General features: G+C 35.0%; 1 protein-coding gene across 14 annotated transcripts in view; it reads right to left on the bottom strand.

Annotated features, from left to right (window-relative positions):
* Nucleotides 1-25,404, bottom strand: part of ZMYM4 (zinc finger MYM-type containing 4) — a 142,213-nt gene that overhangs the window by 38,485 nt on the left and 78,324 nt on the right. For 13 of the 14 annotated variants that reach the window (XM_057305389.1, XM_057305386.1, XM_048222020.2 and 10 more), the window contains 14 exons: nucleotides 22,951-23,475; nucleotides 21,209-21,270; nucleotides 20,686-20,856; nucleotides 13,767-13,851; nucleotides 13,267-13,522; nucleotides 7,508-7,682; nucleotides 7,174-7,386; nucleotides 4,666-4,816; nucleotides 4,058-4,173; nucleotides 3,213-3,488; nucleotides 2,889-3,039; nucleotides 1,733-1,905; nucleotides 1,016-1,166; nucleotides 306-446 (listed from right to left, as the gene is read on the bottom strand). In XM_057305389.1, coding sequence (XP_057161372.1) covers nucleotides 306-446; nucleotides 1,016-1,166; nucleotides 1,733-1,905; nucleotides 2,889-3,039; nucleotides 3,213-3,488; nucleotides 4,058-4,173; nucleotides 4,666-4,816; nucleotides 7,174-7,386; nucleotides 7,508-7,682; nucleotides 13,267-13,522; nucleotides 13,767-13,851; nucleotides 20,686-20,856; nucleotides 21,209-21,270; nucleotides 22,951-23,464 — 2,635 coding nt within the window. In that variant the 5' untranslated portion in view covers nucleotides 23,465-23,475. Of the gene's footprint in view, nucleotides 1-305; nucleotides 447-1,015; nucleotides 1,167-1,732; nucleotides 1,906-2,888; nucleotides 3,040-3,212; nucleotides 3,489-4,057; nucleotides 4,174-4,665; nucleotides 4,817-7,173; nucleotides 7,387-7,507; nucleotides 7,683-13,266; nucleotides 13,523-13,766; nucleotides 13,852-20,685; nucleotides 20,857-21,208; nucleotides 21,271-22,621; nucleotides 22,804-22,950; nucleotides 23,476-25,404 lie in introns of those variants that run through there. The other variant, XM_026516706.3, reaches the window with a different exon arrangement.

The raw sequence follows: 25,404 nt of genomic DNA, 5'->3' as shown, positions 1-25,404 counted from the left end.
AGGATCTTACACAATTATTTAAACAGGAGCATTTAAACCTGATGGTGGAATGATAGACACAAAATCTCAAATAAAAACATGTATTATCTTAATTCACAGGAAGACTAGCATGTAAAGTGTGACATGAAAAAAAGAGATCTGGAAATGATAAAAATATTGTTTAATGCCCAGCAGCCCACAGGGAGCCACCACTCATAATATAAGTGTGTCAAACATACAAAAATGATCACTGATGGAAAAAAAAGATACAGAACGACTGTATTCAACTTCAAAAGGCTGAATAAATGCTTTCAAATCAGACATACCTTGTAAGACACTGTTAGAATTCACTGTGGGCTGAGCAGCGGGAGCACTGGCTAATGATACTACATTAGCTATAACTGGAGTTGAATCCTTTCTTAGAGATGGGGGCCCTGCTGAAGCAGCTGGCACCATGGAAATACTTGCTAATAAACAAAAATTTAAAAAACCTTGTAATTTATATGCACATACAAAGAAACCAACATCTCAAGAAGGTTAAACAATGCTTTTAGTAAGGTTAAATTCTCTTAGAGCAAAGAATCACTTTAGGATTATAACTGGGCTTTTTTCTGTTTTTTTAATTAGTGAAACCTAAAAGTATTCCATGTACTTTCTCTTGCATAACTATGCTTGTGGTATATTTAAAAGGCCATGTAATTTAGATTCCATGTCTTCTGCTTTATTCTCAAATCCTTTTTTAAGGAAGTCAAGGTGTATATACCCATTACAAACATTAACTGACATTCTTTCCCATAGTTCTTACAGAGTTTATTTAATTCAGTATGCTCAGAGAAAACATAATGAATGCCATTTTTACAAAGCCTTAAGCCAAGATATTAAACAAAATAGGGATTTAAATGTCAATGTCACTTGAACAGAATGAAATTTGCGAATTTGCATTTCATGAAATTATTAACAACTGTTCGAAGTTCCCAATTTCCAGAACAGTTGTTGGTCCCTGACAATGATCAAAGACTATAAAGTTTAATTTTACCTGCATTGTTTTGTGAAGGGGGGTCACACATACTCTGCTGATTACAGAACATTAAGATACAAAGCAGGTTACAGAAATGTTTCATCTCTCCTCGCCATTTCAAGGACTCGCTGAGTTTACCCTGTCGCTTACAACCATCACATTTGGCCATCTAAAAATGAAATAAGACGGTAAAAGAGTAAAAAATTATCTGTGGCCTGACAGAATGAAAGCGGTACACAAATGACAAGTGAGGAAACTAACTTAGAATCTAGAACACAAAAATGAAGGTTAACTACCCTAAAATGGTAAATATTTATCATTTTATCATTTATACTAAACATTAAAAGTCACATTATAAAGATGCCAATAAAGAGTAATTTAAAAACATAGTGAAATGAAAATAAGACCTATATTCTTCAAAAACTTTAAAAGACAAATTCATTTTAGTTAAATAATTGATAAAATGCTAATTTTAAATACTTTAATATCTTAAGATTGATAGATCTTCTATAAGGAAATTAAAAACAAAAAGAATGTAACTTCAGTGACATTAAAGTCTTCTTAAATCTTATATTAATACTGCAAGAAGACATAAAACATTTATTTTTTTAATGTAATATATTTAATACTTATAAGTTTTAAATCATTAAATTGCCCTTCATACTACATTGAAGAATAAAAGGGAGTAATGTATGCCCTAACTTGAAAAACCCCAGGAATGTGGATTGTATTTACCTGATAGAACAGAACTGTATATTTGGACATGCATTCTTCACAACAGAACTCTTCTACCTTCCCCCCCAAATTATTCTGTACCAATTTGGGAGATGTCTGTAAACAATAACTGCACATTTTACAGTGATTTCCCCAGCGTTTTGCCAAGTCGTGTTTATAAAGCAATTTGCAACCTAAAAACAGGAAAGATAAAATTAACACGAGAAAAAAATATTAAGTATCTACGTCTTTAAACTTAAATGCCCTGTGACAATGTTTTCACACTTGGATCCTTACTAACTAGTACAGCAAGGAATCAATTTAAAGGATCTATTCTATGACTTTCTTTTTTTAAACAAAATAAGGACAGAAAATATTACAGTGCATCACATATAATAAAAGCCAGTTTTGTTTCATAAAACTTTTATTTTACTTGGGCAGGTGATAACATACTGGGTCACAATGTAAAATGTATTTCCTCTTGTGTGCTGTGGTTAAAGGGTTTGAAAGCCACTAGTCTAGGAGGCCAATTGTGGACAGTTTTAGAATAAAACAAAACATTTTAAACATACAAAATAGTCATCTAAATAAAGGCAGCAATCTACCTCACACTGATTTGTCTATTCAGAAACATGTCTGTTTAAAACAACAAAAGTATAATCTTAGGATGCTACCAAAATTTAAGAAGTTCTCTTTAGAAGTAAGGTGCAAGAGGGATGCCTGGGTGGCTCAGTCGGTTCAGTGTCCGACTCCTGGTTTCAGCTCTGGTCATGATATCAGGGTGCTGGGATGGAGCCCCTCGTCAGGCTCCACGCTCAGCAGGGAGTCTGCTTAAGATTTTCTCTCTCTCTCTTCCTCTCCCTCTGCCCCTCCCCCACCTAATAAATAAATTTTTAAAAAGTGCAATAACTGTAAGATCCCTATCAACCTAAGAACATGAAATGTTACTTCGTATCACCACCATCTTCTGTAATACAGGCTCAACGATCTTTTCCCTTCATTTTGACATCTATATGATATGAAGGACTAGCTCAGAAAAAAAAAGTGAACCAAGTGTAAGCAAAAGATTTTGTTGTTATACACAAAGGATAAACTAGATAACCTTATATAGTTACACCTTAAATCATCAGTTACTTTTAAAAGGACCAACATGTTCAGTAGGTAAGATGATCTTTACCTTCACTACAGAATGACTTGTCAGCACCTGAGAATCGCACAGTCTCCTTTACAATTTTCTCAATTTTACAATATTCACACATTGCCATTACATTATTTATTTTCTTATATTCATCAGAACAATTCTTGCCACAGAACTGAAACATTTTACCCTGCAAAGAAATAATCATCAAGTACTAATTAAACATTTGGTTTATCTTTTGGAAATCCTTATTCCCTCTTACTTTCAAAACAAGTATATAATTTTGAGAGATGAAAAACCAGAAATGATTTTATAAATAGACCAATTTATACTCAAACCCTTTATCAGGATCCTATACTTTACCTTATAGTCAAGAAGTTCTGGTTTTGTGGCAAAAAGGCGGTTACAGTGCTGACACTTGAGTTTCACAACACTTCGTGCGAACCCAACATGCTGGGATTGGGCAGCAAGTCGCTGGAGACCAGCTGCAGCAGAGCTACTGATGGAGGTGGGAGAAACGGCCGAGTTGTTCCCCCCTCCTGATGACACCGTTGAACCTGTGGGGATGCTTACAATTACTTGGCCCTGAGACAAGGGCACTACTGAAGAATTCATTCCTGTTGGTTTGTTGAACAAATTCTGAAAAATGACACAAACAAGATGATCAATGTAATCATTTGTTCAAACAAATAAGCACCGAGCGACTAAGTTTGACAAGCACAGTTCGAGGTACATAAGATACACCTGTGAACAAGCAAAACTCCCTACCTTTGAACAGCTTATAAATGAATGGGCAGACTGTCACTTATATCCAAAAACTAAAATAATTTAACTAATAATCTCCTTTTTTAATTTTTTAAACTTTTTTTAAAAAAGTAATCTCTACATGCAACGTGGGGCTCGAACTCATGATCCCAAGATCAAGAGTGGTTTGCCCTATTGACTGAGCCAGCAGGGCCCCAAACTAATAATCTCCTTTAAAAATAATTTCCTCCCAATAGACAATCTGGGTAATAACAATTCCACTTGAAAGTTACAGGAGGCATTTAAATGACAATCCTCCAAATATGGCCAAAGTCAAAGAATCCACGTTTAACAGGACTGAGATAGAAGTGTAGGCCATCAGGGCAGGAGCAAACACCTACCAAGTTTACATACTACTTAGCAGGTGTCTCACTGACTGCAGAAGAGGATTTCTGAAGCCGTACCTGGAACGCGACAACACAGCTGTAGCTGCAGAAGTTGCGGATACTTCCATCTGACATGGCGAGGTGATACTGAGGGATTGCTGAGGTTTTACAACTGTTACACTGCACTTGTACACCTTAGCGGATCAGGATAAAAACTAATGAGTAATATATACAAATGTACACAATGTTTCAGAAAATAAATATTATCCAATATATGAAAATTCAAGGGCCAGGTCAAGTTGCAGGAACTGAAACTAAATCATGTCACATACAGACAAAAACTAACTTAACATTAATTATATTTCTTTTAATTTAAAGTTGGCACAGTCTACCCTGAAACTACAAAGTGAATGAATATTAAAATAAATCAGGTGTGGATAAAAAGATACATGAAAGAAGCCATATGAAATTCTTTTGGAAAAGGGGAATATACAATAGGCAAGCAAATAAATAAACATTACTTAAGCAATCAAGGAAGGGAAGAGGTGATATTTTACAACACAGATCTGAAATATTTTAAATTTGCCTTAAAAATCAATTAAATTTGAACAAAAATCTGTACTATACAAAAAAGCAATAACCATAACTTTTGTCAACTATTATATAGTTTATGAAACCAGTATTACCTGCAGAAGTAACCATTTTAACTCTGTAAGCAGATAAGCAATTAACAGAACAGAAAAGCTCTGTCTTTCCCAAGCTATTGGTATTTTCAATCATTTCTGCTGAGGATCTCAATGATTTGCAAAGCGCACATGGTGTAATTTTGGCTGATTTCTATTAAGAGAATAAAATAACATTCATTTTTACCAAATTATAAGTAAAAGCATAATTCTTTGAAATGTTTATACTTAACACTGCTGAAATATTTTAAATTAGTGGCTTTCAAACTTTTATGATTACAATCCTCAGTAAGAAATAAATTTTACAAAGTGATCCAGTACATACTTCTGAAGTTCTGTTTGTGTATTATACATATATGTACACAAAAAAGTTTCACAAAACAATATAAATCATGCTAACATGTGATGCATGTTTATATGCTCCATTCTATTTTATTTCATTAAAAAATAATGCTGACCACAACTAGAAAATTAATTTGGGGATCTACTAATTGTTAACTATAGTTTTAAAAATGGAATTTAAAAAAATTACACAATAGGGAATTCATGCTCTTACACTATGCTAAAAGTCAGAAGACCCCGCCCCACAAAAGGTGCTATATATGGAAATAAAATGTGAACTCAAGAGAAAAAACTTATTAGAAAATTCACTATCAAATATTCTACCACCAATAACAACAAAGCACACAGAGCAATAAGCAAGTAAGCAATAAAGTGGGAGCAAACTGGATATCACAAGTGTCTAAATATAAGCAATCAATGAGTCTGTTATCTTAAGTTCCCACTAAATTAGGGATTCAGCAGCAATTAAAGCTAAATACTACTAACATATCACACATTCAGGATAACTTATGAAGTATATCCAGTATTCATTATCTCTCTGAAGTTTTTGCTGATAGTTTCATCTTGTCCTACCAAGTAGAACTGATCATGTTTCCTCTGTGCCGTGCTACACCATAATACTTCCATCATACCATCTCTACTCAGTTATAGGTCTACCTCCCCTAGGAGACAGCCCCTCAAAGCAGGAATCACATCTAATGTTTGTCTGATGAATTATATATGAGGAAGGAAAGAAAGCAGCAGATATGACCATCTTCAATACGCCAGGTTCTATACTAGGTGCTTTCTCATTCTTACTTCACATAATCCTAACAACATCTCAGTAACAGTAGTAGTATAATATCCATTCACAGATAAGAAAAGGGACCCAAGGAGTTTAACTGCTTTTCCCATGATAAAATTCTATTTGAACAGAGAGTCAAGGAATCAAACCGAGATCTGCTTTACTTCTAAATTCATGTTCTTTCTCTAGACCACAGTACATATTATGTGAGAAATTTAATAGATATTGGCTAAATTTAAAATGATTACTTTAAAATTAAGACGATTCACCCTATTTCTCCTTCTCTTGTGGAATATGAACCATCTTTCAATGGACTGAATCCAAGTAACTTTTAGTACTTGAAACAATATCAAGAAAATAGTCTTTTGGACAAGGATAAGCTCATGAAGACAAAACCAAGGTGTTTCTAGAGGAAGGAATAAATAGTAAAGCTAAGCCCCTTTAATGTGCTTCATTCATAATAACAAGAAATAAATGGAAACACTGTATAACACTGAAAATTCCAAAATCACTGCAAAGTATTAAGAATAATTTAAAAGAAATTTCTCAAACGACATTACATTCATGAACCTAGTTAGACTGTATAAAAATTTACTATTCTAAGGAAAAGAATGATCAGCTAGTGCACTGAAACAGGAAGGCACTGTAAAATTAAAAATATAAAAGGATCTTACCATTCCTTTGGATTTATGAATTTTAAAATCTAATTTTTGATCAAAATTTACTAACAAAACACAAATATAGTAAAAATGAAACTGCCTAACAGACGTTTGTCATACAGCATTCATCCGACTCATCTTCTATAAGCCTCATCAATTCACAAAATAAAATATAACCTACATTTATTTTTTCCTATTTCATGAAGAAAAGGAAAAACTTTTTAAAACAATTACTCGTAAGATTTTTATTTTCTGAATTGCAATTTCAACTATATGGATTTGATGGCAAGAATATGTATGTAACTTGGACCTTACCTTGTCAAATAAGAAAGTATATACTTATATGCAAACCAAAAATATATTTCAAAGAAAGCTATTCACCAAAAAGCTGAGACTGGATATCTCTGGGAGATGCACTATTTTTCTGCTTCATGCATTTTCAAAATACTGTTCAAAAACATGAATCATATTTGAAATACAAATGCCATGCCCTAAAAGCATGTATTTCAAAGGCACGAAGAGAAAAACATGCTACTTATAAAACTCTGTAAGTGGGTTTTCAATACACATTCATTTGACAAGTACTATTTATATGTAAAAATATTAATTAAGCTAATAACAACATCTTAGTATTTTTGTGACAACATGTTCATAAGTAAGTTCTACCACAACAAATAGATCTTCCTAAAAGGAACAAAGACATTGGGGTTAAATACAGTCATGTACCTGCTTATATGCTGTGACACACGCTGAGCTACAAAACTTCTTAGACTGGCCCTCTATCTGAAGCATGTGGCACTGCCCAGAGCCACTGTAACAGTAGCCCCCGCAGTTCTCGCAACAGTTCATGGTGAGGTTGTTGGCAGAGCGAAACTTCGAGAAGCAGGCATCACTGCAAAGTTTATGTACCACATTCTGGTAATTAACTTCATGTCGAATCTAGGAATTAAAAAACAACACACCAACAACAAGCAAGAGACCATTAAAAGCTGTTCTTTAAGCACAAACATTAGATCTTCCTGGACGCCCCCACCCCCTGCCCAAAAGTAAGATGACTTACAACAGCATTCTTCTGACACATGCTGCATTTGGTTGAAATGCTATTCGTATTTATGGTGACAACAGGTTTCCTTTTCAGTTCGTATGTTGACAGACATGACTGACTGCAAAAATCTTTACTAGTGGTGCTATTTTCAAACTGGGCACTGATCACATCCTTTGGATTTAAAATATCTCTAAAAATGATAACAAAAATAAAATAAGCCACGGTATCATTTGTATTTTTCCTTTTTGTCAGTTAAAATAAATAAAACAGGGGCATCTGGGTGGCTCAGTAGGTAAGTGTCTGCCCTCGGCTCAGGTCATGGTCCCAGGGTCCTGGGATCGAGCCCTGCATCCGGCTCCCTGATCAGCAAAGAGCCTGCTTCTCCCTCTCCTTCCCGCTCATGCTCTCTCTCACTATCTCTCTCTCTTTCAAACCTTTAAAATAAATAAATAAATAAATAAATAAATAAATAAATAAATAAATAAATCAGAGGCAATTATATGTATGTATGGAAAAGGCATTGATAACTCCTGGGATTTCCTGGGTAAACTGATAAATTGCTCTGGTCCTTAAGTTATGTTCTATAAACAGAACTAAGAAATGGCTTACTTCATAGAACTGTTGCAAGGATTAGTATACTGTGCTTCAAGACTAAGAGGTATACATCAGTTTTTATTCATTATTTCTAGTAGGTAGAATTATAAGAGATGTTAATTTTCTTCTTTAGGTTCTTCTATATTTTCAAAATATTCTTTAAAAATAATATAACACTTGAAAAATTTTAAAAACACCATCTTTTAAACGTAAAAAAACAGGGACATCTGGCTGGCTCACTTGGTAGAGCATGTGACTGCTGATCTTGGGGTTCTGAGAGAGAGCCCCATGCTGAGTGTAGAAATTACTTAAAAGTAAAATCTTAAATAAATAAATAAATAAATAAATACACTTCAAGCTACACAGTGTATATTCAAGCATGGTTATATAAAATCAAGTACTTCTTTTTTTAAAATAATTTAATTTATAAGCATTAGTAGCAAAGGGAATGAAGATTAAAACACTTCAAGGGGTGACTGGGTGGCTCAGTCATTAAGCATCTGCCTTCGGCTTGGGTCATGCTCCCAGGGTCCTGGGATCGAGTCCCACATCAGTCTCCTTGCTCGGTGGAGAGCCTGCTTCTCCCACTCCCTCGGCTGCTCCCCCTGCTTGTGCTCTCTCTCTTGCTCTCTCTTTGTGAAATAAATAAATAAAATCTTTTAAAAATAAAACACTTCTAAGGCCCCCTACCACTCCACACTTTATCGTACCCCCAAACCAGTGTTCCCACATAGCAGTTTATTAAATAAAGTATAAACGATTTTAAAAGCCAATGGAAGGGGCTCCTGGGTGGCTTGGTCAGTTAAGCGACCAACTCTTGATTTCAGCTCAGGTAATAATCTCAGGGTCAGGAGATCGAGCCCTGAGTTGGGCTCTGGGCTGAGCATGGAGCCTGCTTGAGATTCTCACTCCCCCTCTCCCTCTGCCACTCCCTGGCTCATGCTCACACTTACTCTCTCTCTTAAAAAAAAAAAGTCAATGGGAAAAAAATTCCTTGATGGAAATTTTCTAAATGGTGTCTCTCTCCCATGAGTATACTACACCCACATAATAGTATATAAACCATTATAACTAATTCTTGCATCTTAAACAGATTATACTAATGGAGTAAGTTTTAGAAAAGATTATAAATATCTCTGCTTCAATAAAAGATTATAGTAAACGTAATGGGAATCATCACAAGGAACACCTCATATGCTGTTAATACATAACTCCATACCTCATCTTCTATACTTAGTAGCTCTAGGTTCTTCTACTTTCTACATTTGTTTTTGCCTTCACAGCTATTTTTTAATTAGGGTTTTTTTAAACATTTTATTTATTTGATAGAGAGAAAGAACATGAGGAGGGGGAGGGGCAGAGGGAGACGGAGAAGCAGGCTCCCAACTTAGCAGGGATCCCGACATGAGGCTCGATCCCAGGAGCCTCGGATCATGACCTGAGCCGAAGGCAGACACTTAACTGACTGAGCCAGCCAGGCGCCCCTAGGTTTTAATGTATTTCATTTATAGAGGTATTTATTGAGCACTTATATTGAGCCAGGCACTATCTACACCCTGTGTCACAATATGGTACAAGCACGCACTCAAGGAGCTCACAGTATATTGGGACAAAAAGACAAATGACATATAAAATACCGTAACAGAAGCATCCTTAAAATATAAAAGTAAAATAATTATGAAAAAGCATAACGTACAACAGAAATGAAGAAACAATTATTTCAGACAATATGTGACATGAAAGGCTACCCAAAAGGTGACATTTTAGCTGTATCTTAAACAAGAGCTTTCTAGAAGGTTAAGGAGATAAGAGTTGGAGAGCAGCATGGACCAAGGCAAGGAAGAATAAATGTAGGTATATTTGTCACTCCCCTCAGTATGCCTAGCATCCAACTACATTACATCTTATTGCAGATTATATGATTCCAAATAGTAAAAATTCAGAAATGATACAATCCTGAAATCATTACTTGAGTATCATTATATCAAATAATCTGATCTAACAGCATTAAAAAAAATTATCCTCCAAATTACTTTTTTTTTTTAAAGATTTTATTTATTTATTTGACAGAGATAGAGACAGCCAGCGAGAGAGGGAACACAAGGAGGGGGAGTGGGAGAGGAAGAAGCAGGCTCACAGCAGAGGAGCCTGATGTGGGGCTTGATCCCATAACGCCAGGATCACGCCCTGAGCCAAAGGCAGACGCTCAATGACTGCGCCACCCAGGCACCCCCCAAATTACCTCTTTTATGGAGGATTTGAAACAGATTTTTTTTTTTAAAGATTTTATTTATTTGACAGAGATAGCCAGCGAGAGAGAGAACACAAGCAGGGGGAGTGGGAGAGGAAGAAGCAGGCTCCTAGTGGAGGAGCCTGACGTGGGGCTCGATCCCAGAACTCTGGGATCATGCCCTGAGCCGAAGGCAGATGCTTGACGACTGCGCCACCCAGGTGCCCCAAAACAGATTTTTAAAAACAGTGTTAGGTCCTTATTACTAAAGAAACCTAAAAATTAAATGATGATTAGCCAAAATACACTCAGAGTTTAGATTAAATTCAAGAAGTTAAGAGATATGGGTTAATAAGAGATTAAGAAAAAATAAAACCGTTACTTCAAATAGCTAATGAGTTTCTTTTAACCTAAGTGCTGCTGCTATATTTCTACTGGTCTATAAAGATAGCAGTGGCTATCAGGAAGGAAAACTTTTCTATCTCCACCCATTCAAATTAAATTGAAATCCTTCTTGGGATCCTTCAAGGGATTAATTTACAAATTAAACCTGTTTCACTATATGGACTACGTGCGGGCCTGGGGATGGGGATTAGCAAAATTAACCAGCTATGTGACACTGAGGAAATCTTTTAACTTCTTTGAATCCAATTTCCTTATATTTAAGGTATGATCCAACTGAACAATTTTATAGTCATAAACCAGACTATCCCAAACTGCTGTAATGACTGTGTAAATAAGAGGAAAACAGGGGCACCTGGGTGGCTCAGTCAGTTAGGCATCCGATGATTTTTTTTTTAAGATTTTATTTATTTATTTATTTATTTATTTATTTATTTATTTATTTGTCAGAGAAAGAGAGAGAGCGCACAAGCAGGGGGAGCGGCAGGCAGAGGCAGAAGCAGGCTCGCTGCTGAGCAAAGAGCCAGATGCGGGACTTGATCCCAAGACCCTGGGATCATGACGTGAGACGAAGGCAGACACGTAACCAACTGAGCCACCCAGGTGCCCCTAAGCATCCGATTCTTGATCTCAGCTCAGGTCTCTATCTCAAGGTCCTGAGTTCAAGCCCACGTTGGGGGGGAGAGAAGAGGAAAAAAAGGGAAGGAAAGGTAACGTGGTAAAAAGGAGACGAAAGAGTAGTTCAGGAAGTAAAACAGAATGCAAGGAAAATCAAGACTGATCAGGGGTTGAGGGCTGACCAACAACAGAAAAGATATCCTATAAAATGAAAAGGGGAGAAAAATCACAAAGCAAATGGGGAAGAAAAGGCAGAGGTGACAGGCAGGTAAGGACTACCTGATAGAGAACAGTAAGAGGCAAATGGAAAAGAACAATGGGTGAAAAAAAAAGGACAATAGATAAGTGCATGAATGAAGAGGTAGGACAGTTAAAGAGTCAAGGAGTGACAGGCTGAAAACATGGAAGATTTATGGAAAAGACCAAACATAACAAAAGACAAATGTAATCTTAAAGAATAACTGAACTACACAGGATCAAGATGGGTTAGATATGACATGAAGGTGAAAATGACCTATCTCTAGATAACGCTAGGCAAACCAAAGAGATATAATAAATTTAGATGAAAATAATAATATGTACGGACAAGAATTTAAAAACACAGAAAGAGGGTACACATTTAAAAACTTCTGTGAGTTTTCTACGGCCTTTTTTAAATTCACTGATCTATCTCTGAAAATATATGACTATTATTACAAAAGAAGAAATAAAACTGAAATTTTAGAAAGTGCCAATCACTAAAGTAGAATTAAATAAAGAAGCATAAGAGGAAGTTATTATATGAAATTATCTCATGGCAAAACAGAAAAAAAAACCCTATAAAAAGTATAATTTTCAAGTTGATTTAATCTTAGAATCTGATAATGAGTATACGAGAATATAGAAATTAAGTACATACTTCTAAAAGTATGTTTTATAATTCAAACAGTATAAATAAAGAAGCCTATTTTCACTAAATCAAACATGAAACATAAAAGGAAGCCACATAACGAACTTCCAGAAAGACTTCTAACCACATTCAAATTTCTTTCAAGTCTCTAAAATGTCTTTTCCAACTAAACCAGAAGAGGGAGCATCTTCTTCCCTTTCTAGACAGAAAGGGAAGGACCCTTGTGAGGAACTATAAATTCAAATATCTAAACTAATAAATTATGGTTTGAATAGCTTAATGAGAGGCCAAAGTGTTTCAGAATAAGAGCATTATTCATCTTTCTCTGACTTATTTAAGCAGTTTCTAACAACCATCTCACCAAATCAGACAAAATGAAATCGTATTCTTCAAATATATCAGGATGACCTTATCAAAGTCTAAGATCATAGTCTTTTGATATTAAACACTAAAATGGAACCTTTGAGGTAGTTCAGAGATACTGAGTAGATTTAAGAAAATATACACTGGAGTCCTTTTAAAGATAAGAAAAGTATTAAATGAATTCCAATTAGATAACAAGATACATAACATTAAATATTTGTGGATTTAAGTATCTATTACCTATAAAATATTGTGGTATTACATGATGGTATAGTTTTTGTTTTATAAAGCATCTCAACCAACAAAGATGTTTCAAAAACATCTCAATAAATAAAAGGTACATTACTGGCAGTTAAAATAAGCTGAGCACCTAGTATTCAGAAAACTGAGAGGAGCCTAGGTGGATCAGTCAGTTGAGTGTCCAACTCTTGATTTTGGCTCAGGAGAGCAAGCCCCTCAACAGCAGGCTCCACGCTCAGTGGGAAGTCTGCTTGAGATTCTCTCTCTCTTCCTCTCCCCCCCAAATAAATAAATCTTTAAAAAAAGGAAAAACTGAGAGCAGCAAGATGCTGTGGGAATTCTCAATAAACATGGGAATGTAGAAAATTAAACAACACACAGATAAGAACAAAGTACTTTAAAAGGAAACAAACAAGATAATTTAGAATTCTGCTATACTTTGAGCAACTTGAACAAGTTTTCTTGGTGGGAGGAGGCGGTGGGCGGGCAGGTGGAACTGTATATCCAGTGAGGCACAGCGTGGAGCAGAAAAGCTGAGTAGACCCTTTCCTCTGATAAGCAGTTTGCCCCTTCTGCAGGATTTTTTTACAACCAGAACAGGAAACTCGGACAGCTGTGGCTGGAACTGAAGGAAGCATTTTATTCATGCCAGATGACGCCAGTGAAGGCTGAAAGCCAGTAGTCAACTGTGGAGCTTAAAAAAAAAATTTTTTTAAAGAAAAAATGTTTTACTTTTTGTCATGAATTTTAAGTACATATATCCTTTCTTTCTCTTCTAGAACCAGTGTTGAAACCCAAAACTAATTACGCAATATATAATTAAACCCATTCTAAATGGGCAGAGAACTGCCTAGTTTACTAATACAAGTAGATACTTCCTCTCATCATACTGGTCAGAATAAATAAACATGATGCATTTACTCAGTTCTGTTTCTTACCAAGAGGACTGCCACTGACTGAAAAGACGGCACTAATTTTCAATTCCCCTTCTTGAGTTTTTTGCTGTTGGCCATGACTATACTCCTTTAAAAAAGAAAATAAGTAAATAAATACTTAGAGAAAATAAATACAATGTATCTAAGAAATCCAGACATTCAACACATTTTCGTTTGGCTACACAGGGGGGAGAAAATGTTCATACTACCTTACCATTAGTAAGAAATAACAGCAAGCGAACTATAATTTCAATAAGGGTATAACAGGTTTGCATATGCTGAGAAAGTAAGAGGTAAAAAATGAAAAGGAGCTACCCAATTAGCCTGTAGTACTACCAGATATTTAAATTATTTTTGAAAATTCTTACTATTACAGTATTTTAAGTTGCTACTTATCTATTATAAAAGTAATACACACTACACAAAATTTAGACAAGTAGAAATAAGGAAAAAATTCTACTCGTATTTTCATCACACCAAAACAACCATTGTTATTCTTTTGGTATATTTCTTTCCAGCCTTTTCCCCTCCTCTATTCAGAGGCTTTATTTTTCTACATAGTTGTAATTAAACTGAATGTATCATTCTAATAAAATGATCTCTTGTCACTTGAGTCAACTGAACATTTGCCTATTATTACACTGGTGTTTTTTAAGCTGGATTCCAAGAATCCCTGAGGTCTACAGATGCATTGTAGGGAGTCTGAGAATTCTAAGAATATTTTTAAAAACTGTATATCTATTTCAATGACTTTTTGATAAATGTAAACATATTTTTCATCATGAATAACCACATATAACTGAGTTATACTACAAGTTCTCAGTGCTGTTATTTGCTTTTATAATTACATTATTTCACTATGAAATCTCTAAGTGGCAGGTTTAACTTTTACTTTCATTCACCGTTTATCACACTGAAACTTGCAAAACCCCAGCAGACCTCTTATTCTTGGAATTCTCAGACAACTCCAACATAACCCCCCTTTTTTGTGGTAAGAGATATCTGGTACATTACTCACATTTGAGAAATACTGATAGATATATTATTTAATAGACATAGCAGATTACACAGGGATGGGACTGGGATGAAGTGAGTGAGGCACTTGCCTCAGGAACAAAATTAAGGTACCAAAAATCTCAGTAATCAAGATAAACAATATTTTAATGCAATATTTTTTTAAATGTACAATCCAGGATGAACAAAGTAAGAAAACTTATATAAATAAAGACAGCATCGGTATTACTGACTCTTCCTTTGGCATCAGTCTCCAATTTAATGGTCCTGCATGACACTGAGAATATATAACCATAACCCAATGTCAGTCCACTTGTTTCCCAACATTTCGTATAATCAGAAATACCATGATGAACATAGCTATGAATACTCATACTCTCATACTTAGTATTATGTTCTAAAGAAAAGATCCTTAAAGTGAAATTATTAGGTAAAAAGGTACACAGTCAATGTTCCTGATACACAATGACAGTTAAAAAAAAAACAAAAAACTTCTAATTAGATTTATTCTAGCAATTTGTGTAAAAAGCCATTTAAGTCTTTCCCCACTGTTGTCTCAATCTGCAATTCTTTTTATAATATCCACTTACAAAAAAGCATTATAATGTACCAATATTAACCTTGTGTAGCAGGTTATCAACATTTTTTCAGTATTTACTTTTACAATTTTTTATGTACTGCAGCTTCATTTCTATGCCAAAAATCTAGTTTTTACCTTTGTTACTCCTTTGATTTCTTATAAAGTTGTACCTCCACAATAAAATACTAAGAAAATGGCTTAATTGTTTTTAATATAGTCCTTTAATCCAGAGGTCAACAAACTTTATATGCAAAGGGCCAGATAACTAAATATTTTCAACTTCAGAGGCCATACTACCACAACTACTCAACTCTGCCCTGGTAGAGCAAAAGTACCCACAGATAACCTGTAAATGAACGAATGTGGCAATGATCCAATAAAACTTAATTTATAAGAACAGTGTGCAGAAAAACAAACACAAAACAGAAACACAGAAAGCAGGCTGGATTTGGCATGCTGCTAATTTGCCAACCCCTAATTTAATCCACCTGGGATTTATTTACTTTGATGTTTAAAGGGCATTTTTTCCTTTCTCTGAATAACTACTGAATTACCTTCTATTCACTGTTTACATACCAAACTGTTTTTAAAATGTCTCTTGTGGCAATCTATTCTGTATCATTATCAGCCTAATTTTTTTCTTTTAAGTAAACTCTACCCAACATGGGGCTCAAACTCATGACCCCAAGATCAAGGGCACACTCTACCAACTGAGCCGGCCAGGTGCCCCATTATCAGCCTAATTTTAGGATATCACACTACCCTAATAAACCTAATTGTGACAGGTTTAACCATTTAATAGTCTGCCACTGTCAAATATTTTTTAGAACACATGTGTGATGTTTGTGTGTGTACATGCCTATTTAATCTTCTTCAAAACATGAGAACCTACTGACATTTTCATCAGAATTGTATCGAAACTCTATCTTAAGAATCACTAATACCTTACATTTTTAAAAAGTCTCTCCATTCTATCAAATTCTTTTATCTGACATAAGTACTTTTTAAAGTTGCTTTGCCAAAGGGAATATTATATATTTTCATATTATCTGAGAAACAATGATTTACAGAAACATTGTTCTCTTTTATATAACTAAAATTCAATTAACTACTTCACTAAACTTTCATGAATTCTATTAATTCTCTAATAAAGATCCTTACTAGCAAATGATGATAATTTTGTCTCCCCTCTTCCATTATTTCTTCTAATTTCTCTAACATGCACTAGGTCAAAAATCCAACAAGAGTTAAATAATAATGCCGACATCAGTAATTTGTGTTCTATTAGTAATTATTAACAGGTTTCCATCATTTTACTCTTAAATTTAATGACTGCTATCAATATGAAGTAGATATTTCCTCACCATGATCAAGAGAGTATCTATTATAAGAAATGCATAGTAAACTACATGAGATGTCTTTTTGCACCTATACAGTCTTATTTGACTAGATGAAATTATGTATTAAAAGATTTCCTAATATTGACTCATCCTGACATTCCTATATTATATAGTAAATTAAAGCAAATTTCAAGTAAAAAAAAAAATTAAATCTCAGAAAACTTCCCCCCAAATCAATACTCATTGGCATACTTTAATGGTCTCCAGTCAGCTTCTTTTCTCACTGTTTATGACAATTATTCCAAACTTCTGATTTTTCCTTAAGCCTCAAGTACATATTACTTCTGTAACATAGTAAAATAAGTACATATCTTAAGTATTCTACTTATACACCCCAGAATGCCTTCAAGGCAAAATCAAGTTTATGTCAGTACCCCCTTAATAATTATGACTAACTTTACAAACATTTAATTATAAACAATGATTACTAACTTGAGAAGTGAAAATCTGATGACTCAAAGACTTTCAGAAGCAGAAAAGCAGGTGTCAAAACAAAACAAAAATCCTTTATCAATAGCTTTACATTCCCTTTACCATAAAGGAAGACCTGTATCAGTACACCAATACAGTATTATAGAAATGAAGAACCCTGTACCTCTGGCCAAGTTAATTTGACAGACCTAAAGAAAGCCCCAACATTTAATTATTGCATTCCACTTTCTAAAACTATATGACTCATTATTGTGACAACTGATTTGATTTTCCATCCTAATCCATTTACTTTAATAAGAGATTAAAATTAGCTCTTTTATTATGAGCAAAAAGAAGAAAAAAATCATGACTTTAATGTGGTATTCCCTGAATTTCAAACTTTTAGAACCTATAGAAAAGGGGAAAAGAAAAAAATGAGGTCTCTGGCTCTTTAAAGTTTCTATTTTAAAACCTTCTCCAGGCATTTTAAAAAATGAAACAACTTTTATTTACATAAAGATTGTCAGACTGATAATAATAAGACCTTGATTATGGCCCCCTAGTGGCTCCTTCCTGGCCACATGGCCTTGAGCAACTAACTTAACCTTTATGAACCACAGTTCCCTCATCCACAAATGGAGTTAGTATCACCTATTCTGACCATCTTATGTAAGAAAGATGAAACAGCACAGTACACATAAAAGCACCGTATACCTGTAAAAATATTACAGAAAATAGAGTAACATGCAATGGGGATCTGAATAAACAAATGAAACTGGAAGACCAAATGATATTATGCCAATAACAGAGGCAGGAGGATGACAACTGGCGAACCCAGAAAATCATAACTGAAGAAATAATCAAGAACAAATGGGTAGAAGTCTTTAAATATACATGCACACATCTCAGCACTTAAGGTGCTTTCAAAAGTAAAGAAAGTATGGAAAGTAATGAAATTAACACCAAAATGAATTGTGTAACAAGGAGAATTAGGAAGTGAGCTGAAAACAAAACTACAAGTTAAGCAAGGAGAAAATCCAAAGGAGTTGTGACAAAGGGGCAATGAGCTAAAGCTATGATCTTATTAAATCATGAGAAAAGGTACCACTAGAGATTGATAGTCAAAAGTAAAGCCTGACCACAACTTATAAACCTATCAGCATTTTATGAGAGTTAGGTTAACAGTACTGTTTTAGAGACTATTAAAATAATACACTGGAACTCCCTTTTCCAGTCTATGGGAAATGAGTAAGAGTGATAGAGCATTAGGCAGTACTGAACAGCAAAAAATACAGATTTCCAATGGTCATCCCAGAGAAATACCTTAAAAGAACAGGACAATGAAGAAGGATGAGGAAGAGGGGAGGGAAAGGGGGAGGGGAAAGGAAAAGGAAGGAAGAGGGGGAACAGAAGAAAGAACAGGTATCTACGGTTTAACAGAAGGTCCCTGAAGGGATTTCTAGAATTATAAAAGATCTGATCCTACAGAATTGATGTGGTAATAATAGAAAGGATTTCTCAGAGAAAACCTAGGTTTATCCACTCACATGCTGGGACTGCCTTATTGTAGTGTTAGAGTAAAGAATGCCTCTGGACCTTACGTCTAGGACCTATACACACTCCTGCTTGGTTCTGAAGAGTCCCATCAATCAGGTGCTGAGCCTTTGAGGAAATTCTTTCCTGTAATCATGATGAAACCTCGCATTCGGCATTTTATAACACATTAGTATACTCTGTATAGCATATAAAAATGGAGGTGTTTCTAACAATTCCATCCTATTGGTATTCCCCAACCACTGGAACCACTAACTTTTTTAAAAAAAGTAATACAAATAATCTTTCCTGATGACCTCTTCCCTGAAGGTATTTATTTGGTCTTTGCTATAAGTGCCTTTCCATCCTAAAGAAAGTGCCACTGGGTCACATTCAGAGAGAAAGTGATGCCTTTGGATCCCTGCCAGTATTATGATTTCTTATGAATTTCCCATGTCCACATTAGGGCATGTAAAGAGATAGGAAATCTTTCCTGTAAACAGATATGTTTGTAGTCTTCTGAAGCATACAGTGCCACATGAACTTTTCCTAGGTTATCAGTACATTTCTTTATGCCTATTTCAGATAACCAAGATCTCCATTTTGCCTGCTTCTGTTAACATGCTTTCAATCTACCTTGCATTAACTATTTTTATATTCCTACTCTGCCATCTTCTTCTGTTGCCACCACACTTATAACCATCCAGCTCCTACAGCTTTACCATCACTACCCTATACAGCCACCTTCCCCTGAGCACCAAGAAATTCCTGCTTAAGTGAGTATCAATCTGATTCATACAAAGTATCTATCCTTCCATCTCCTTACTATAAAAGAGTGGCTCTCAACAGCAGACAATTGTGCCCCCCACTCCCACAGGACATATGGCAACGTCTGGAGACACTGGGGGGGTGGAGGTGCTAATGGTATCAAGTACGTAGAGACCAAGGATGCTGCTAAACATACTACAATGCCCAACACAGCCCCTCACAACAAGGAATTATCTGGCCCCAAATGTAAATAGTGCCAAGGCTGAGAAACCGTGCTCACAGACATCTGAATGAAAAAACCGCTTCTACAGAAGTCTCACATTCTCAGCCCTCCAAAACAACAGAAACATATGGAAAGATAACCTTTCTCCAGATCAAATGCCATTTCAGAGAAATAACTAATTCATGCTATCTTTACTTCTCAGCCTCTGAATTCATGCCATCTGTGTAAAACACAGACATCCTCAAATAATTGTTGACTTCGTGTACTCATCCCTCAGTCCCCTTCGTACACTCCAAAATGATTACAGCACCTGACAGAACTTTGACTCTTCCATTCCAACTACCATAATATCATTAACTACATGGATCTTCACTGATTTCAGGACTTCAGTTACAGGATCTCTGTAACTTTAACCTCCAGAGCAATCTTGAAATTGCAGAACTTGATCCCATTTCACCCATCAAAGCCTCCTTTACCTTCTACCCACTGATCAAATTAACTGGTTCTTCAATCAATTAACTCTTTCAAAGATAACCTATTAATTCCTCCCCCCCAAAACCCTTGAATCCATATAGAGTGTGCTTCATTAACAAAAACTGCAAAAAGCTTATTACTACCTTATATAAACTCAATCATAACATAAACTCATAAACAACCGTAAACCTTCAACCATGTCTGCTCTATCAATCTCAGATCCTTGAAGACTCACTTTCCCTAGTCCTGCACTGAAATTGTAAAAATCACAGAAGAGTGGTATTAAAGAACAAAGTGGATTAAAAGTCTAAATTACTACTCAGGAAAAGTTTCATATAATTCTTGATTCCTTAGCATTATTCTCACAAGATAATTCAAATTACCTCAGCCCTCATTAAGAGTCTCCTCTCACACTGTCAACAAACTACTTCACTTCTTAATCAAGAACTTCCTCTCTCAAATGAGTAATTCATGTGTGGAACAAAAAAGAAGGGGGGAAAGTAAAGGTGAAATGTTTACTTGAGCATTGTCAGGTTCATCTTTAATTTTGTCTAGTAGTCCCTGCTGTGGTGCCATTGCTTTGTCATACTCATCATCCAAAGGTTCTTCTTTAATTCTAATATTTGATGCAAAGGAATTTCCCAGTTCCGAACCAATGGATTCTTTATTGGCAAATGGATAGCTGGAATCCTAAAACACAATATAAAGGATTAATAAATATTCAGATTTAAAAATTATTCCTCTTCAGGTTCAACACCCAAAGATAAGCTCATTGGAAATGAAGAACTCTATGGATATTCATTAGAGTCCCTATGCCTAAAAGTAAATGTGATCTATGTCTAAATATCAAATACAATAAAGAAACTAAGAGCTGAGGCTTCTTAGAACACCGTCAAAGATGTCCTTACCAAATAATAAAGCAAACTGTTAAAAAAAAATCAGTGCTCGACCTAACACATATAGTTACAGTTTAGAAAATGACATAAAGAAAACTTTGACACTTGCCACAGTTACAGCATCTACATACACACTGAAAACTTACCCTAAAGTTTGTTTCTGGGGTTTGTGGTAAATGGGTATGTAATGTTTCTTCAACTTGATTAGCTATTGAAAGAAAAAAAAAACAAAACAAACACATGTATATGAATAACAAATCTTATAAAGAGTGACCTAAAAAGCTATCATTTGATAATCACCTCTCTTGTCCAATAAAGACACTTATTAGAGTGAAGTGGGTCCCAAAAAATACCCAAAAGATAGTTTCACTCGGAAGTCTGGCCCCATCTTACTTTTAGCCTCACCTTACACTTTCCTTGCTCAAACCTAAATAAAGTGGTTACTTTAGTCACTGTGCTCTAAAAACTACTTGTGTTTGTTCTTCCCCATTTCTGCTTATATCATTCCAAGGCCCCTCTATCTATCTTAATCCCTGTACGGTCTTCCAGATCCTGCTCAGTTCAAAATCCACCTCTCCTCTGTAAACCTTTCCTGGTCACTGAGATAAAAATCAGGTTTTTTCTAAGAATACCTAAAACACTTTCAATTATTTGAAAGAAACCTTCTTGTATGGACCTATGACAAATTCTTCTACCACTGTCTTTAATTATAAATTAAATCTTACACTATTCAACTGGTCACTGACACTTCTACTTGATTTACCCCTTCTACTACTAGACATTATGTTCCTTGAGGATAAATACCCTCATAATTTATCCCCTGTAGGGATATCAAAAATATATATTGAATAATATATATTAAAAAATATAGTAAACCTGTACAGCCTGTTACATAATAGATATGTAAATTAATTGTTCTTTTTAATAATACTGATTTGTTCTTTCTACCATATTTTCCCAGCATTGTCAGAAAAAAATGTAAGGTTTGCTATATTATATCTTGCTTTCCTTCACATCTATTAAACATTCATTAAAATATTACTATTTTCACTGCACAGGTTAGGCCCCAAGAATACAAAGATGAAAAAGATACAATCTGGTCCTTAATAAACTCCTATGCTGTTAAGTAAGGCAAAATGAATACAGAAGTATAATACTCTAAGTACTATAAATAATGAAGTATAAACAAAATGCTATGAAAATACAGATAAAGAAACAATTCATCCTTCAATGTAGAGAGGTTAGAGATGACTACAGAGTAGAAGAGGTTTATGAGTTAGGTACTGTTGGATAAAAGTACTTTTACAGGGATATACACAAAGAAAGAAAAGGACATACACACAAATGGAATAGCAAGGGGAAAGGAGGGCAAAGAAATAAGAAAATATGTGACATATTCAAGAATGGAACTGGAGCTACAGTATAGGGTACACTGGGCAAAGAGGCTCAAGAGGGGGCCTCAAGAAACTTCTAAAACATAAAATAGAAATGTTATCAAATAGAAAAACCCTCCCTAATTTGGACTACTTTGTGGGACAGCAGTTTGAATTAGTGCTTACAGCACAAAGAAGTTAAATCCAACTTCAGGTTCCAATGTTCAACCAAAGAAAATGAACAGGTGACTTGAGTATCTTGCCTTCTCATCAAAATATTGCAACCAGGGGAGGGAGAAATGAGGTTTAGGGCTATTTTTCAATCATTTTTACCATTACCAAAAGTTACTGGGAGAAATTCAGTCACTCTGCAAAGAACAAGGATAAAAGAAAAATGACAAGCTTACAATGAATTTAACTGTTCATATTTCGCTTAGCATCACAAGTAATAAAAGCTATGTTATTAGCAGTACGTTGTTATTTATTGTGTTTTATGGCTCTATTCCAACAATTACCTGCTTTATCAAAAAAACTGCTTTTCAACCTTGAATCCAACTCTTTATGGGGTTTATCCAACCGTTTTTCACGTTCATGATAAGTTAGGTCTCTATTTTTCTCCTTTCCAGAAAATGTCTCTTTGCTGTTTTCTCTTACTAGACTAAAATCTTTCCGTATTGACTTAAAGACAGAAACCTGATCAAACTGTTTAGGAAAGTCTTTTTTTAATTTATTTTGAATCTGTATTTCATTTTCATTGTCTGATTCATGTTGTGTGACTCTTCTCTCTACTTCCAAGCTATCATCAGTATGAATTGAAGAAACAAGATTGTCCTTTGAACTAAAATCCTGTTCATCCTCATTGTCACTACCAACGACTGGAATTCCTGCAAGATCCCCAGAGTTCAAAAAATAATCATCTTCATCCAGCAATGAATTTTCAGATCCTGTTTGATTCGGCATTCCATAAGACATGCTGTCAAGGGTAGGAGTTAGGTTGTGGTCTATATCTTCAGACATTTCTGTATCCATGATACCACCACCTTAAAAAGTAAAATACTGTTTAGACAAACGATAGTGCTAAAGATGACCACATTTAAAAGGTCTGTCTGGTACTTAACCAAATAAATAATTTTTCTTTTCAAACAAAATATAGAAAATAATAGCACAGTATTCAATTAGCACTTTGATATAGATATGACAGAAATGACTATCCTAATGTGACAGATAAGGAAACAGGGACCTAAAAGTTGATAAGCTATATGAGGTTAGAAAGGAGGCAATGTGATACAGGAAGAAAAAAAAAAAGAAAAAAAAAAAGAGTACCAACTTCAGACATATCTGTGTTGGAATTATAGTGTGATCACTAAGGATCTATGTGATCCTGAGAAGTAAACTCTCAGGTTTCTTTATCTATCAAACAGTATAATACTCACCTTAGAGATTAATTTGTGGTGAGGATTAATCAAAGTATATATAAAAAGCCTTTTAACACAGTGACTGACACACAGAAGGGAATATAAAAGTGATAATTTTAATTATTATACTGATTATTCTGGGGCAGTGAGATTAGAACCCAGGTCTCTGATTTTAAAGTCTCACTGTCTCTGGTCTAACTCTAACAAAGACAACAGTTAATGTTTACAATGGTAAATATTTAAACATAGAGAATAAAATTTATCCAAGCCAGAATAAATTTTAAAACTATTTACTGCTTGAAACTACATGGTCACATCTCTCCCGTTCCAAAACAAAACAAAAACCCTCCCAGCCCTTATTTACCCAGCTCTCATTCACCTCTCCTTCACAGTCAAACCCTAGAAAAAAGTCTACAATGGTTTGTTTCTACTTCATCTCCCAATCATTAAACATTTGCACTTAATGCAACCTGGGTCCCAACTGCACATTGGAAAGATCTTCAGTGATTTCCTAATGGTCAAATCCAATTGACTTTTTCAATCCTTATGTAGCATATCTCTCCTGGAATAAAGGCCTTTAGTTTCTAGGACAATATACTTCTTCCCACCTTTCTAAATAGTCTATTAATTTATTTCATACTACCTTTTCCTCTGTTGATGCTCTCATTATGCCAGTTCTCTTCTCATTTTATACACTCGGGACTATTTAACTCACCACTATTAGCTTTCACCTTTGCTGTGAACTTCCTAAGCACTTTAGCTTAGACCTTTCTTCCAAGATTCAGATCTCCACATCCACCTAGCTCCTCTAAGTCCCTAGGGATCTCCAACTTAGTACTTCTAAAACCAAGCTCATCATGTTCCCATCCCAAGCATACTCTTCTTATATTTCCACTACTTGATTAACAGCATCACCAAGCCAGCAGTTTGCTCACGAAAAGAGAATCGGTCCAATTCTCCTTCCCTCTGGACAAATTCTGTCAACTGTACTACTTCATGTCTTTCCAATCTGCTCCGCACGGCACCACTCCAACACTCCACATCTCTGACGTGGACATCTACATGAACATGTAGGAAGCAACCATATTGTTGCAAGCCCTATCCCTAAACCATATTAACTGATCCATGAGCAAGCAAACAGGACCTAATAAAAACAGAATGAAGCAAAGACAAAATAAAATATTCATGGTACCAACACCCTGTTTTTATTTGTTCCTGAAGCCCCGATGAACCTCTTCACGAGGCCGGCTCTTCAAATCACTCTCTGGATTCCATGATCCAGGATAAATTCTTCTTTTTAAGTTGATTTGAGTTGGATTACTTAAAGTCAAGTCCAAACTGATACAAAGTCCAAATAAAAACATTCCTCAAGTTGCCCTCCTCCATAAAGACACCAAATTATCTTTCTAAACCACAAATCATTCTGTATTATATCTTCCCCTTGAAATCCTTCAACAGTTTCCCACTGCCTAAAGTATGCATTCATTTATCACATATTTATTAGGAAACTACTCTGGTAAGAACTGCACTAAATTCTAGGGATGAAATGATTAA

Source organism: Ursus arctos, unplaced genomic scaffold, assembly GCF_023065955.2.
Source record: "Ursus arctos isolate Adak ecotype North America unplaced genomic scaffold, UrsArc2.0 scaffold_32, whole genome shotgun sequence".
NCBI classification, from domain to species: Eukaryota; Metazoa; Chordata; class Mammalia; order Carnivora; family Ursidae; genus Ursus; species Ursus arctos.
The sequence above is the reverse complement of the archived record's forward strand: the minus strand, read 5'-3'. Positions and strand labels throughout refer to the sequence as shown.